Genomic DNA, 16,345 nt, shown 5'->3' with positions numbered 1-16,345 from the left:
GTTTGAATGGCAGTGTTCGGGACAGTTACATATGAAGCTGGGTCACAGGTGGGGGCGTTGTCTCTCTCCGCCAATGGCATAATTTCTGCAGTTGAGACAGGAGCTGCAGATTCCCAGCGTAGCAGAGCTAGTCAGTCTCACTGTGCTTATTCTTTGTTCCGTGTCGGTACATGAGCAGGGCTGCCCCGGTTGCCACCTTGTATCGCCCAGAGAACAGAATTTATAACAATTCTGTTTGGATATTTTTTACTTTTATTAAACCGGACATTTTCTACATTTGAAGTATTGCCTTTTGGTGTTAATGGACAACAAATAATGAATTCCCAATTTTATACAGTGGAGATTGACGTTGGTGTTTGTCAACTGAGGAATTTATCTATCTCTTTTCTGTCATCTGTCCTTGCAAAAGAGACAACTCCAGTCAGGCTTGACAATAGGTAAAATGTTTTCCTAGCTTATTTATCAAACTTTTCATTCATTCATTCATTCATTCATTCATTTGCAAAGACAATAGAATATGGCTATGCATTGAATGAATGGGACCGTGGCAGTTTGAATTGGATTTCAATGTATGGGAATGATGATGAGAATGTTTATATGCTTTTATGTGGTGCGGTCTTGAGGCTGCCCTGCAGTATTGAGGGCTTCATAACTTGATGAGCTCTGCAGTGTTAAACTTTTCCGCATCGTGTTGACTATAAATCATTTAGAACCATAACATTATATAAACCTTGTCGGGAAAGCCCCACAACAATAACCTGATAGTTAAACCCCAACCTTGTAGCTAAATCCCCACAACAATAACCTGATAGTTAAACCACAACCGTGTAACTAAATCCCCACAACAATAACCTGATAGTTAAACACCAACCTTGTAACTAAAGCCCCACAACAATAACCTGATAGTTAAATCACAACCTTGTAGCTAAATCCCCACAACAATAACCTGATAGTTAAACCACAACCTTGTAGCTAAAGCCCCACAACAATAACCTGATAGTTAAACCCCAACAATAACCTGATAGTTAAACCCCAACCTTGTAACTAAAGCCCCACAACAATAACCTGATAGTTAAACCACAACAATAACCTGATAGTTAAACCCCAACCTTGTAACTAAAGCCCCACAACAATAACCTGATAGTTAAACACCAACAATAATAATCTTCTAGCTATATATTAAAGTGTAAGTGGTACATTCCTTCATTCAGTCCGTTAATGTGATGGAAAAGCGTCTGTGGCAGAAATCAGTTTATTAAGAGTTCAGAATGCACCTTCATTAATACCCACTGGGTCAACATCAACCCCAGTGATATCTAATACCCACTGGGTCAACATCAACCCCAGTGATATCTAATACCCACCGGGTCAACATCTGTCTAAACCCCAGGGATATCTAATACCCACCGGGTCAACATCTGTCAAACCTCCAGTGATATCTAATACCTACCGGGTCAACATCTGTCTAAACCCCAGTGATATCTAATACCCACCGGGTCAACATCAACCCCAGTGATATCTTGTACCCACTGGGTCAACATCTGTCTAAACCCCAGTGATATCTAATACCCACTGGGTCAACATCTGTCTAAACCCCAGTGATATCTAATACCCACCGGGTCAACATCTGTCTAAACCCCAGTGATATCTAATACCCACCGGGTCAACATCTGTCTAAACCCCCAGTGATATCTAATACCCACCGGGTCAACATCTGTCAAACCCCCAGTGATATCTAATACCCACCGGGTCAACATCAACCCCAGTGATATCTAATACCCACCGGGTCAACATCAACCCCAGTGATATCTAATACCCACTGGGTCAACATCTGTCTAAACCCCAGTGATATCTAATACCCACTGGGTCAACATCAACCCCAGTGATATCTAATACCCACTGGGTCAACATCTGTCTAAACCCCCAGTGATATCTAATACCCACTGGGTCAACATCTGTCTAAACCCCCAGTGATATCTAATACCCACTGGGTCAACATCTGTCTAAACCCCAGTGATATCTAGTACCCACCGGGTCAACATCTGTCTAAACCCCAGTGATATCTAATACCCACCGGGTCAATATCAACCCCAGTGATATCTAATACCCACTGGGTCAACATCTGTCTAAACCCCAGTGATATCTAATACCCACCGGGTCAACATCTGTCTAAACCCCAGTGATATCTAATACCCACCGGGTCAACATCAACCCCAGTGATATCTAATACCCACTGGGTCAACATCTGTCTAAACCCCAGTGATATCTAATACCCACCGGGTCAACATCTGTCTAAACCCCAGTGATATCTAATACCCACCGGGTCAACATCAACCCCAGTGATATCTAATACCCACCGGGTCAACATCAACCCCAGTGATATCTAATACCCACCGGGTCAACATCAACCCCAGTGATATCTAATACCCACCGGGTCAACATCAACCCCAGTGATATCTAATACCCACCGGGTCAACATCAACCCCAGTGATATCTAATACCCACCGGGTCAACATCAACCCCAGTGATATCTAATACCCACTGGGTCAACATCAACCCCAGTGATATCTAATACACACTGGGTCAACATCAACCCCAGTGATATCTAATACACACTGGGTCAACATCAACCCCAGTGATATCTAATACCCACCGGGTCAACATCAACCCCAGTGATATCTAATACCCACCGGGTCAACATCTGTCTAAACCCCAGTGATATCTAATACCCACCGGGTCAACATCTGTCTAAACCCCAGTGATATCTAATACCTACCGGGTCAACATCAACCCCAGGGATATCTAATACCTACTGGGTCAACATCTGTCTAAACCCCAGTGATATCTAATACCCACCGGGTCAACATCTGTCTAAACCCCAGTGATATCTAATACCTACCGGGTCAACATCTGTCTAAACCCCAGTGATATCTAATACCCACTGGGTCAACATCAACCCCAGTGATATCTAATACCCACTGGGTCAACATCAACCCCAGTGATATCTAATACCCACCGGGTCAACATCTGTCTAAACCCCCAGTGATATCTAATACCTACCGGGTCAACATCTGTCTAAACCCCAGTGATATCTAATACCTACCGGGTCAACATCTGTCAAAACCCCCAGTGATATTTAATACCCACCGTGTCAACATCTGTCTAAACCCCAGTGATATCTAATACCCACCGGGTCAACATCTGTCAAAACCCCCAGTGATATTTAATACCCACCGTGTCAACATCTGTCTAAACCCCCAGTGATATCTAATACCCACCGGGTCAACATCTGTCTAAACCCCAGTGATATCTAATACCCACCGGGTCAACATCTGTCAAAACCCCCAGTGATATCTAATACCCACCGTGTCAACATCTGTCTAAACCCCAGTGATATCTAATACCCACTGGGTCAACATCTGTCAAACCCCCAGTGATATCTAATACCCACCGGGTCAACATCTGTCTAAACCCCCAGTGATATCTAATACCTACCGGGTCAACATCTGTCTAAACCCCAGTGATATCTAATACCCACCGGGTCAATATCAACCCCAGTGATATCTAATACCCACTGGGTCAACATCTGTCTAAACCCCAGTGATATCTAATACCCACCGGGTCAACATCTGTCTAAACCCCAGTGATATCTAATACCCACCGGGTCAACATCAACCCCAGTGATATCTAATACCCACTGGGTCAACATCTGTCTAAACCCCAGTGATATCTAATACCCACCGGGTCAACATCAACCCCAGTGATATCTAATACCCACCGGGTCAACATCAACCCCAGTGATATCTAATACCCACCGGGTCAACATCAACCCCAGTGATATCTAATACCCACCGGGTCAACATCAACCCCAGTGATATCTAATACCCACCGGGTCAACATCAACCCCAGTGATATCTAATACACACTGGGTCAACATCAACCCCAGTGATATCTAATACACACTGGGTCAACATCAACCCCAGTGATATCTAATACACACTGGGTCAACATCAACCCCAGTGATATCTAATACCCACTGGGTCAACATCAACCCCAGTGATATCTAATACCCACCGGGTCAACATCTGTCTAAACCCCAGTGATATCTAATACCTACCGGGTCAACATCAACCCCAGGGATATCTAATACCTACTGGGTCAACATCTATCTAATACCCACCGGGTCAACATCTGTCTAAACCCCAGTGATATCTAATACCTACCGGGTCAACATCTGTCTAAACCCCAGTGATATCTAATACCTACCGGGTCAACATCTGTCTAAACCCCAGTGATATCTAATACCCACCGGGTCAACATCAACCCCAGTGATATCTAATACCCACTGGGTCAACATCAACCCCAGGGATATCTAATACCCACCGGGTCAACATCTGTCTAAACCCCCAGTGATATCTAATACCTACCGGGTCAACATCTGTCTAAACCCCAGTGATATCTAATACCCACCGGGTCAACATCTGTCAAAACCCCCAGTGATATCTAATACCCACCGTGTCAACATCTGTCTAAACCCCAGTGATATCTAATACCCACTGGGTCAACATCTGTCAAACCCCCAGTGATATCTAATACCTACCGGGTCAACATCTGTCTAAACCCCAGTGATATCTAATACCCACCGGGTCAACATCTGTCTAAACCCCCAGTGATATCTAATACCTACCGGGTCAACATCTGTCTAAACCCCCAGTGATATCTAATACCCACCGGGTCAACATCTGTCAAACCCCCAGTGATATCTAATACCCACCGGGTCAACATCTGTCTAAACCCCAGTGATATCTAATACCCACCGGGTCAACATCTGTCAAACCCCCAGTGATATCTAATACTCACTGGGTCAACATCTGTCTAAACCCCAGTGATATCTTTACAGGCGATGCATTATAATGTTTGAATTAATCTATGTTTTATTGTTAAAGCTGGAATTGAATATGTTTGTGTTTCAGCTCTTCTGGTGCCAGTTTGGTGGCCATCGACAATAAAATCGAACAAGCAATGGTAAGTTAATATCCTCATTGTTAATATGTATATAATCAAATCTAAATGACTCAAAGGTGAAATGTAAATGTCAACGTTATTTAAACGTCGTAGGACCGGTGTTCAGAGTACTGGGGTCTAATTAAAGTTTTGGAACATCTGACTGTTCTGGGAGAGAGAACGTGTCGTTAATAAACCGTTGGATACTTGGTACAGTAAAAACACTTCCATTGAATGACTGCAACCGTCTGTATTTTCTGTGATCCGGTATGTATTCTGTCTGTTCCCTGTCAGGTGTTGCTAGGCAAGCCGGGGGTCTGCTCTCAAGTATAAATAACTTGTCTGTTAGCTCCTCTCTCCCGATGCAGAACATTTTGTTCTCTAGCTTGTCAGTTAGAAGGCGGGAACTGAATAGACCGCTAACTAACTACATTAGCTGAATGCTGAATCAATAGACCGCTAACTAACTACATTATCTGAATGCTTCCACACAATAGACCGCTAACAAACTACATTAGCTGAATGCTGAATCAATAGACCGCTAACTAACTACATTAGCTGAATGCTGAATCAATAGACCGCTAACTAACTACATTAGCTGAATGCTGAATCAATAGACCGCTAACTAACTACATTAGCTGAATGCTGAATCAATAGACCGCTAACTAACTACATTAGCTGAATGCTTCCACACAATAGACCACTAACTGACTGCTATGGGACTGCCTGCACACAACAATAGACCCCTAACTGACTGCTATGGGACTGCCTGCACACAACAATAGACCCCTAACTGACTGCCTGCACACAACAATAGACCCCTAACTGACTGCCTGCACACAACAATAGACCACTAACTGACTGCTATGGGACTGCCTGCACACAACAATAGACCCCTAACTGACTGCCTGCACACAACAATAGACCCCTAACTGACTGCCTGCACACAACAATAGACCACTAACTGACTGCTATGGGACTGCCTGCACACAACAATAGACCACCTAACTGACTGCTATGGGACTGCCTGCACACAACAATAGACCCCTAACTGACTGCTATGGGACTGCCTGCACACAACAATAGACCCCTAACCTATGGGACTGCCTGCACACAACAATAGACCCCTAACTGACTGCCTGCACACAACAATAGACCCCTAACTGACTGCCTGTACACAACAATAGACCCCTAACTGACTGCTATGGGACTGCCTGCACACAACAATAGACCACTAACTGACTGCTATGGGACTGCCTGCACACAACAATAGACCACTAACTGACTGCTATGGGACTGCCTGCACACAACAATAGACCCCTAACTGACTGCTATGGGACTGCCTGCACACAACAATAGACCACTAACTGACTGCTATGGGACTGCCTGCACACAACAATAGACCCCTAACTGACTGCCTGCACACAACAATAGACCCCTAACTGACTGCCTGCACACAACAATAGACCACGACAGGTAACGCAATACATACACAGTGAGTTCCTAAAGGACAGGTAATGCAATACACACACAGTGAGTTCCTAAAGGACAGGTAACGCAATACACACACAGTGAGCTCCTAAAGGACAGGTAATACAATACACACAGTGAGCTCCTAAAGGACAGGTAATACAATACACACACAGTGAGCTCCTAAAGGACAGGTAATACAATACACACACAGTGAGTTCCTAAAGGACAGGTAATACAATACACACACAGTGAGCTCCTAAAGGACAGGTAATACAATACACACACAGTGAGCTCCTAAAGGACAGGTAACGCAATACACACACAGTGAGTTCCTAAAGGACAGGTAACGCAATACACACAGTGAGCTCCTAAAGGACAGGTAATACAATACACACACAGTGAGTTCCTAAAGGACAGGTAACGCAATACACACACAGTGAGTTCCTAAAGGACAGGTAACGCAATACACACACAGTGAGCTCCTAAAGGACAGGTAATACAATACACACAGTGAGCTCCTAAAGGACAGGTAATACAATACACACACAGTGAGCTCCTAAAGGACAGGTAATACAATACACACACAGTGAGTTCCTAAAGGACAGGTAATACAATACACACACAGTGAGCTCCTAAAGGACAGGTAACGCAATACACACAGTGAGCTCCTAAAGGACATGTAACACATACAGTTGAAGTCAGAAGTTTACATACACCTTAGCCAAATACATTTAAACTCAGTTCTTCACAATTCCTGACATTTAATCCTAGTAAAAATTCCCTGTCTTAGGTCAGTTAGGATCACCACTTTATTTTAAGAATGTGAAATGTCAGAATAATAGTAGAGAAATCATTCAATTTAGCTTTTATTTCTTTCATCACATTCCCAGTGGGTCAGAAAATTACATACACTCAGTTAGTATTTGGTAGCATTGAAGTCAGAAGTTTACATACACTGAGGTTGGAGTCATTAAAACTTGTTTTTCTACCACTCCACACATTTCTTGTTAACAAACTGTAGTTTTGGCAAGTCGGTTAGGACATCTACTTTGTGCATGACACAAGTCATTTTTCCAACAATTGTTTACAGACAGATTATTTAATTTATAATTCACTGTCTCACAATTCCAGTGGGTCAGAAGTTTACATACACTAAGTTGACTGTGCCTTCAAACAGCTTGGAAAATTCCAGAAAATTATGTCATGGCTTTAGAAGCTTCTGATAGGCTAATTGACATTTGAGTCAATTGGAGGTGTACCTGTGGATGTATTTCAAGGCCAACCTTCAAACTCTGTGCCTCTTTCCTTGACATCATTGGAAAATCTAAAGAAATCAGTTGTGGCAAGGACAACAAAGTCAATGTATTGGAGTGGCCATCACAAAGCCCTGTCCTCAATCCTATAGAACATTTGTGGGCAGAACTGAAAAAGTGTGTGAGAGCAAGGAGGCCTACAAACCTGACTTAGTTACACCAGCTCTGTCAGGAGGAATGGGCCAAAATTCACCCAACTTAATGTGGGAAGCTTGTGGAAGTCTACCCAAAATGTTTGACCCAACTTAAACAATTTAAAGGCAAGCTACCAAATACTAATTGAGTGTATGTAAACTTCTGACCCACTGGGAATGTGATGAAAGAAATAAAAGCTGAAATAAATCATTCTCTCTACTATTATTCTGACATTTCACATTCTTAAAATAAAGTGGTGATCCTAACTGACCTAAAACAGAGAGTTTTTACTAGGATTAAATGTTAGGAATTGTGAAATACTGAGTTTAAATGTATTTGGCTAAGGTGTATGTTATCTTCTGACTTCAACTGTACATTTCCTTCCCTTTATCTCTCTCTCCCTCCATCCCTTCCTCCCTTTATCTCTCTCCCTCCATCCCTTCCTCGCTTTATCTCTCCCTCCCTCCGTCCCTTCCTCCCTTTATCTCTCTCTCAGGACCTGGTAAAGAGCCACCTGATGTATGCTGTGAGAGAGGAGGTAGATGTGTTGAAGGAACAGATTAAGGAGCTGGTAGAGAGGAACTCCCAGTTGGAGCAGGAGAACAGCCTCCTGAAAACCCTGGCCAGCCCAGAGCAGATGGCTCAGTTCCAGGCTCAGGTCCAGCCCAGCTCTGGCTCCCCGACAGGGACAGGCTCCTCTAACCCCCAGCCTCAGCCCCTGCCGTCCTCACAGAGCTCTGGGACCTCTACATAGCCCCCCTCGGAGAGACGTACGCAGGGGGGAGGAGGAGGGAGGAGAACCTTTACTCTACTGTGAACTGACCTCATGCGAAGAAACAAGAACCATTATTGCTCAATCAAGGAGAGACCACTACAAAAATATAAACCATGTTTTGCACATTTATTTAACTGACCAAAGACAATGATGGACACTTGTGTGTCAGGTCTCTTAGCTTGGAATGCTTCAGACGATCGCCATGGAGACCAGGGAGGTGAATGGAACAGATGGACAGTTGTCATGGAGATGAAACATCTCTGCCGTTTTGCTGCCATTTCTTTACATTTTCATTTAGTTGTTTTTGTTGGATTATTACCGAGCTGTGAATTGAATCAAAAAACAAGGAATGAGGGACCATTAAAGAGGAAACCCCATCTGGTATGGGGCGTAGGGTGGAACATACAGTGCATTTGGAAATAAATTCAGACCACTTTTAGTTTTTCCAAATTTTGTTGCATTACAGTCCATTCTAAAATTGATTAAATAGTTTTTTCCCACATCAATCTACACACATTACCCCATAATGACTAAACAAAAACAGTTTTTTAGTAATTTTGGGAAATGTATTAAATATAAAAAACGGAAATATGACATTTACATAAGTATTCAGACCTTTTACTCAGTACTTTATTGAAGCAGCTCTGCCAGCGATTACAGCCTTGAGTCTTCTTGGGTATGATGCTACAAGCTTGGCACACCTGTATTTGGGGAGTTTCTTCTATTCTCAGCAGCTCCTCTCAAGCTCTGTCAGGTTGGATGGGGAGCGTCGCTGCACATCTATTTTCAGGTCTCCAGAGATGTTCGATCGGGTTCAAGTCCGGGCTCTGGCTGGACCACTCAAGGACATTCGGAGACTTTTCCTGAAGCCACTCCTGCATTGTCTTGGCTGTGTGCTTAGGGTCGTTGTCCTGTTGGAAGGTGAACCTTCGTCCCAGTCTGAGGTCCTGAGCGCTCTGGAGCAGGTTTTCATCAAGGATCTCATTGTACGTTGCTCCGTTCATCTTTCCCTCGATCCTGACTAGTCCCTGCTGCTGAAAAACATCCCACAGCATAATGCTGCCACCACCATGCTTCACCGTAGGGGTGATTCCAGGTTTCCTCCAGACGTGACGCTTGGCATTCAGACCAAAGAGTTCAATCTTGGTTTCATCAGACCAGAGAATCTTGTTTCTCTTGGTCTGAGAGTCTTTAGGTGGTTTTTGGCAAACTCCAAGTGGGCTGTCAGGTGCCTTTAACTGAGGAGTTGCTTCCATCTGGCCACTCTACCAGAAAGCCCTGATTGGTGGAGTGCTGCAGAGATGGTTGTCCTTCTGGAAGGTTCTCTCATCTCCACAGAGGAACTCTAGAGCTCTGTCAGAGTGGCCAACGGGTTCTTGATCACCTCCCTGACCAAGACACTTCTCCCCCGCCTGCTCAGTTTGGCCGGGCGGCCAGCTCTAGGAAGAGTGTTGGTGGTTCCAAACTTCTTCCATTTAAGAATGATGGAGGCCACTGTGTTCTTGGGAACCTTCAATGCTGCAGAAATGTTTTGGTATCCTTCTCCAGATCTGTGCCTCGACACAATCCTGTCTCAGAGCTCTACGGACAATTCCTTCGACCTTCTGGCTTGATTTTTGCTCTGATATGCACTGTCAACTGTGGGACCTTATATAGACAGGTATGTGCCTTTCCAAATCATGTCCGATCAATTGAATTTACCACAGGTTGACTCCAATCAAGTTGTAGAAACATCTCAAGGATGATCAATGGAAACAGGATGCACCTGAGCACAATTTTGAGTCTCATAGCAAAGGGTCTGAATACTTATGTAAATAAGCTATTTCTTTTTTTGTTTTGTAATAAATTTGCTAAAATTTCAAAAACCTGTTTTCGCTTTGTCATTATGGGGTATTGTGTGTAGCTTCAGGATTTCTTTATTTTATTGAATCCATTTTAGGATAAGGCTGTAACATAACAAAATGTGAATACAGTCGAGGGGTCTGAATACTTTCAGAATGCAACAGAAGAATCACTTCTCACAGCTGTCTATTCCATATGAGGGCTGATGTGGTGTAACAGAACTTTAGAAGAAGCAGTGATCGCTTTTTGGAACTCATTGTTGCTCACAATGCCACCCCCCCTCCCCTCTCCTCTCTTCTCCTCCCTCAGACGTAATGATGGAGGAGATGTTGCTCCTCCCTCAGACGTAATGATGGAGGAGATGTTGCTCCTCCTCTCTCCTCAGACGTAATGATGGAGGAGATGTTGCTCCTCCCCTCTCCTCAGACGTAATGATGGAGGAGATGTTGCTCCTCCCCTCTCCTCAGACGTAATGATGGAGGAGATGTTGCTCCTCCTCTCTCCTCAGACGTAATGATGGAGGAGATGTTGCTCCTCCTCTCTCCTCAGACGTAATGATGGAGGAGATGTTGCTCCTCCTCTCTCCTCAGACGTAATGATGGAGGAGATGTTGCTCCTCCTCTCTCCTCAGACGTAATGATGGAGGAGATGTTGCTCCTCCTCTCTCCTCAGACGTAATGATGGAGGAGATGTTGCTCCTCCTCTCTCCTCAGACGTAATGATGGAGGAGATGTTGCTCCTCCCCTCTCCTCAGACGTAATGATGGAGGAGATGTTGCTCCTCCTCTCTCCTCAGACGTAATGATGGAGGAGATGTTGCTCCTCCTCTCTCCTCAGACGTAATGATGGAGGAGATGTTGCTCCTCCCTCAGACGTAATGATGGAGGAGATGTTGCCCCTCCCTCAGACGTAATGATGGAGGGAATGGAAATGTTTTGAGAAAGGGGGCTGATGAGAGTTTGTGTTTTTGAACTGTTTCTAGATTTGTTCCGGATACCAATTCAACCTATGTTCAGCAAACAGCCTGTTTTCCTCAGGCTGGACTGTGATGTTACTGCTCAGAGCGGGAAGAGAATAGCACTCCAGACTCTATACAGACTGTTGCTAACCCTCACACCGACAGCCCCTTGTACTGCACTGTATATGATTTACCTGTGCAGAAGATGTTCACTTGCTCAAATCATTTAAACTATTGGACAGTTTGAAAAATATATATATGTATTATAAGGAAATAAAAGCTAGTTTAATAAAGAAATGCTCTGGACATTGAGCGGGATATAAGGAAATAAAAGCTAGTTTTTTAAGGGTAATGTGTAGAAATACACTACCAGTCAAGTTTGGACCCACCTACTCATTCCAGGGTTTTTATTTTTACTATTTGGACTGGGTCTTTTACCAAATAGGGCTATCTTCTGTATACCACCAATATTTGTCACAACACAACTGATTGGCTAAAATGCATTAAGAAGGAAAGAAATTCCACAAAGTGCTCAGCATATGTGGGAACTCCTTCAAGACTGGTGGGAAAGCATTCCAGGTGAAGCCGGTTGAGAGAATGCCAAGAGTGTGCAAAGCTGTCATCAAGGCAAAGGGTGGCTACTTTTAAGAATCTCAAATATAACATATTTTGATCTGTTTAAAAAAATGTTGCTTAAGACATATGGAATCATGTAGTATTTCATAGTTTTGATGTCTTCACTATTATTCTACAATGTAAAAAAATTGTAAAAAAAATCCTTGAATGAGTAGGCGTGTCCAAACTTTTGACTGGTACTGTATGTCAGGACAATGTTTCTCAGCCCACAACATGTGACGTTACAATTGCACTAAACAGTTGCACTTCGACTTAAATAAAATTGAAAAAACTAAATATAAAATGTTAGTTGCTTGTGGTTTTATTGAATAGTTAGGTGGCAGAGTGGAGCAGGTGGAGAGGGCCTACCTCAGGTTAAAGACGTCATACAGATTTCTAACCCAGATAGGTCTTTGACAACATAGTGGGAATGGCTGACACTACAGCATTACATATTCTATTATTATATGTTAGTTCAGTGGTGAGAAACTTGTAAATGTTGTGGTCTCTGGATGGTCATACCTGGCGCGCTTTGTCTTGTTTCATGCCTGTTGTCATAACCATTAGACCACAAAGTTCCTGAAAGTGAAAAGTGTTCCAGTCACTTGTACAGGAAAGAAAGAAATCCAGTTAAATTTCACTCTCACCAGCAAACACACACTCTCACAGAACCAGATGGTGAAAGACAAGATTCCAGCCTACAAGACAACACACTCTCACAGAACCAGATGGTGAAAGACAAGATTCCAGCCTACAAGACAACATGCGGTGGTCAAGCTGTAAGTCTGGACGAACTGTTGAATGCAGAGGATGCAATCATTCGCTTCACCCAAAGACAAAGATTTCCAGAGGAGATCCTGACTTTGACAATGACTCCATCTACAGTCAAGAACGGTAGTAGCACTTTTAACTTGGATCCAGTGTTGGTGGATGGAGTTCTCAGAGTGGGAGGACGGCTATGTAAGGCAGCGATGCCTGAAGAAGTCAAACACCCTGTCATTCTCTCTAAAGGCCTTCACATATCTACACTCATCCTCCACCACATACATCAACAAACAGGACGTGGTGGAAGGAATCACATGCTCTCCCTTCTCCGTCAAAAGGTATTGGATCATCAACGTAAACTAAAAAGCAAGGAAGATCATCTCAGAGTGTTGTGAGCAGAAGGCAAAGAGGCCAGATTGGTGAGCAAAAGGCAAAGAGGCCAGATTGGTGAGCAGAAGGCAAAGAGGCCAGATTGCTGAGCAGAAGGCAAAGAGGCCAGATTGGTGAGCAGAAGGCAAAGAGGCCAGATTGGTGAGCAGAAGGCAAAGAGGCCAGATTGGTGAGCAGAAGGCAAAGAGGCCAGATTGGTGAGCAGAAGGCAAAGAGGCCAGATTGGTGAGCAGAAGGCAAAGAGGCCAGATTGGTGAGCAGAAGGCAAAGAGGCCAGATTGGTGAGCAGAAGGCAAAGAGGCCAGATTGGTGAGCAGAAGGCAAAGAGGCCAGATTGGTGAGCAGAAGGCAAAGAGGCCAGATTGGTGAGCAGAAGGCAAAGAGGCCAGATTGGTGAGCAGAAGGCAAAGAGGCCAGATTGGTGAGCAGAAGGCAAAGAGGCCAGATTGGTGAGCAGAAGGCAAAGAGGACAGATTGGTGAGCAGAAGGCAAAGAGGACAGATTGGTGAGCAGAAGGCAAAGAGGACAGATTGGTGAGCAGAAGATGGCAGATATGCTACTTGAAAGGATCTTCCCTGACATCCCACCATTTATCAATGTAGGTGTGGATTACTTTGGTCCTACAGATATCAGAAAAGGAAGAGAAAATGTTAAAAGATGTGGAGTAATTGTCAAGTTTTGACCTCTTTCTTGTGCAATTCCCCACTTGAAAAGGACAGTCCCTCCACATGAAGATTTTAACTGGATTTCACTCAATAAACAGCCATGGAATCAGTTGTTTGTCTTTTATTTACCATTCTTTGGTTGGCAGTAAACAGGTGAAAAACCTCAAAAAAGAGATGACAAATACAAGTTACTATTTGAGTTGACAGCCCAATCAAATACACAAACTTATCCACATTCACCCCAGATAAACACATTTCTGCTACCATAAAACACAAGGTTTCCACTTAAGCAAATGTTTCCCAAAATAGAAACCCACCATTTTTAATCAAATGAGCAGAATCTGTATATTTTCTCTAAATTTGCATTTTAGCCAAATACATTCAAAATATTTTTAGTAGTAAAAAATTACATTTATTTTCTAATCAGTAGTTTTAAACAGACAAATCTTTCATTTTTTAGCCAAAGACTTTTTAGACTATACATTTGTTACTGAATTAAGAACTTGGTTTACTAAGATTTCTACAAAGTTTAAATTACTTTTAACCATTTCAAACAAGTTCTTTGTCAACAATGAATTTGGCTCTTCTTACTTTTCCTTTATACCCCACAAACAACATTTGAAGTTATAAATACCACTGCAAAAGTCCTATCAAAGTTAAGAGTTAAGAGTCTGTGTTTTCCAGAGTATCATTAGCAGTGCACTGCTTAAGTCAGTATAGTCAAACATGGCCAATATGGCGCTTACCGGCTGTCTTTCACAGTTTTGTGGAGGGCTTGGACTTGCACAGTCACCTTGATCACAAAGATGAAGTTTCCTTGGTCTTGTGGTGTTATAAATGCTCCTTTCACTGCGGTCTAAAGACAACAGCAGAGCCAGGTGCTGGCACGCCCTGATTGCCTGGAAGATTTGTTCCACCTGGTTCACCACTGATTGAAGGAGGAGGAGTTTCACCACTGAGGAGCTCCCAGGCAGTTTGTCAGCACAGTAATATTTACTGTCCACTAGAACAATACACATTGGAATTGCTTACTCGTGTATCAACGCCATAAGAAGATTTATGTGCAGAAGAGGACAAGTACAACACGTAAGATCTGATCCTGGGGCTAACCTCGTTGGTTCTGAGAGACAACTCAGAGAAGCTCTATTTGCTTTGATGGAGCCATTTTGGCCTGTTTATGTGTTGTGTATATGTTGTCTGTCAAGGGTTACTTTGACTTGTTTTGTACACTAGAGGCACTATATGTTGGGGTCATGGGTCACTAGTAACGTGTGTGTATATAGGTAGTACAGGTGACCAGGACGGGTTAGTACAGGTGACCAGGACGGGGTAGTACAGGTGACCAGGACGGGGTAGTACAGGTGACCAGGACGGGGTAGTACAGGTGACCAGGACGGGTTAGTACAGGTGACCAGGACGGGGTAGTACAGGTGCCCAGGACGGGGTAGTACAGGTGACCAGGACGGGGTAGTACAGGTGACCAGGACGGGTTAGTACAGGTGACCAGGACGGGTTAGTACAGGTGACCAGGACGGGGTAGTACAGGTGACCAGGACGGGTTAGTACAGGTGACCAGGACGGGGTAGTACAGGTGACCAGGACGGGTTAGTACAGGTGACCAGGACGGGTTAGTACAGGTGACCAGGACGGGGTAGTACAGGTGACCAGGACGGGGTAGGGTTAGGGTTTAGGGTTAGGGTTAGGGGTTAGGGTTAGGGTTTGGGTTAGGGTTAGAGGGTTAGGGTTAGGGGGTTTGGGTTAGGGGTTAGGGTTAGAGGGTTAGGGGGGTTAGGGTTAGGGGTTAGGGTTAGAGGGTTAGGGGGGTTAGGGTTAGGGGTTAGGGTTAGAGGGTTTGGGTTAGGGTTAGGGTTAGAGGGTTAGGTGGGTTAGGGTTAGGGTTAGGGGTTAGGGTTAGGGGTTAGGGTTAGAGGGTTAGGGGGTTTAGGGTTAGGGGTTAGGGTTAGGGGTTAGGGTTAGGGGGGTTAGGGTTAGGGGTTAGGGTTAGGTTTTGAATATAATTGTGTTTCGTTTCAGCTAGTTTGTTTTACGGTGCACAGGCCTATCTCCTGTTTATCCCTCTTCTAATGATCTGTTATATTAGGTGTAGTACTTAAAAAGGCCCGTAGGTGTCCTCCTAAGATCATAAATTAAACTGAAGTAAGTTCTAAAATGCCTCTTTTTCTGGGTGACAGTGCAGGAGCCGATGTGGTGAAAGATTCATTCAACCATAATGTTGTTAAATATGAACATAAAAGCAATATTGTGCATTTAGTTGGTTTTATTGTTTTATTCTGTTAAAAGAAAGGAAAAACCTAAGAAAAGGAAATGCCAAACTAAAACCGAACAAAACATAAATATATCGAGTATAGATAAAATATAAATAAAACCATGTTCTTCTCCATCCATTTTCC

General features: G+C 43.7%; 1 protein-coding gene across 2 annotated transcripts in view; it reads left to right on the top strand.

Annotated features, from left to right (window-relative positions):
- The window catches only part of LOC139532890 (TSC22 domain family protein 1-like), a 32,617-nt gene extending 20,199 nt beyond the window's left edge, over positions 1-12,418 (top strand). For both annotated transcript variants that reach the window (XM_071331045.1, XM_071331044.1), the window contains 2 exons: positions 4,974-5,025; positions 8,422-12,418. In XM_071331045.1, the coding sequence (XP_071187146.1) occupies positions 4,974-5,025; positions 8,422-8,679 (310 nt within the window). In that variant the 3' untranslated portion in view covers positions 8,680-12,418. The remainder of the gene's footprint in view (positions 1-4,973; positions 5,026-8,421) is intronic.
- Positions 12,419-16,345: the final 3,927 nt, after the last annotated feature.

The sequence above is a fragment of the Salvelinus alpinus genome, chromosome 10, assembly GCF_045679555.1.
Source record: "Salvelinus alpinus chromosome 10, SLU_Salpinus.1, whole genome shotgun sequence".
In the NCBI taxonomy this organism is placed as follows: domain Eukaryota; kingdom Metazoa; phylum Chordata; class Actinopteri; order Salmoniformes; family Salmonidae; genus Salvelinus; species Salvelinus alpinus.
The sequence above is the reverse complement of the archived record's forward strand: the minus strand, read 5'-3'. Positions and strand labels throughout refer to the sequence as shown.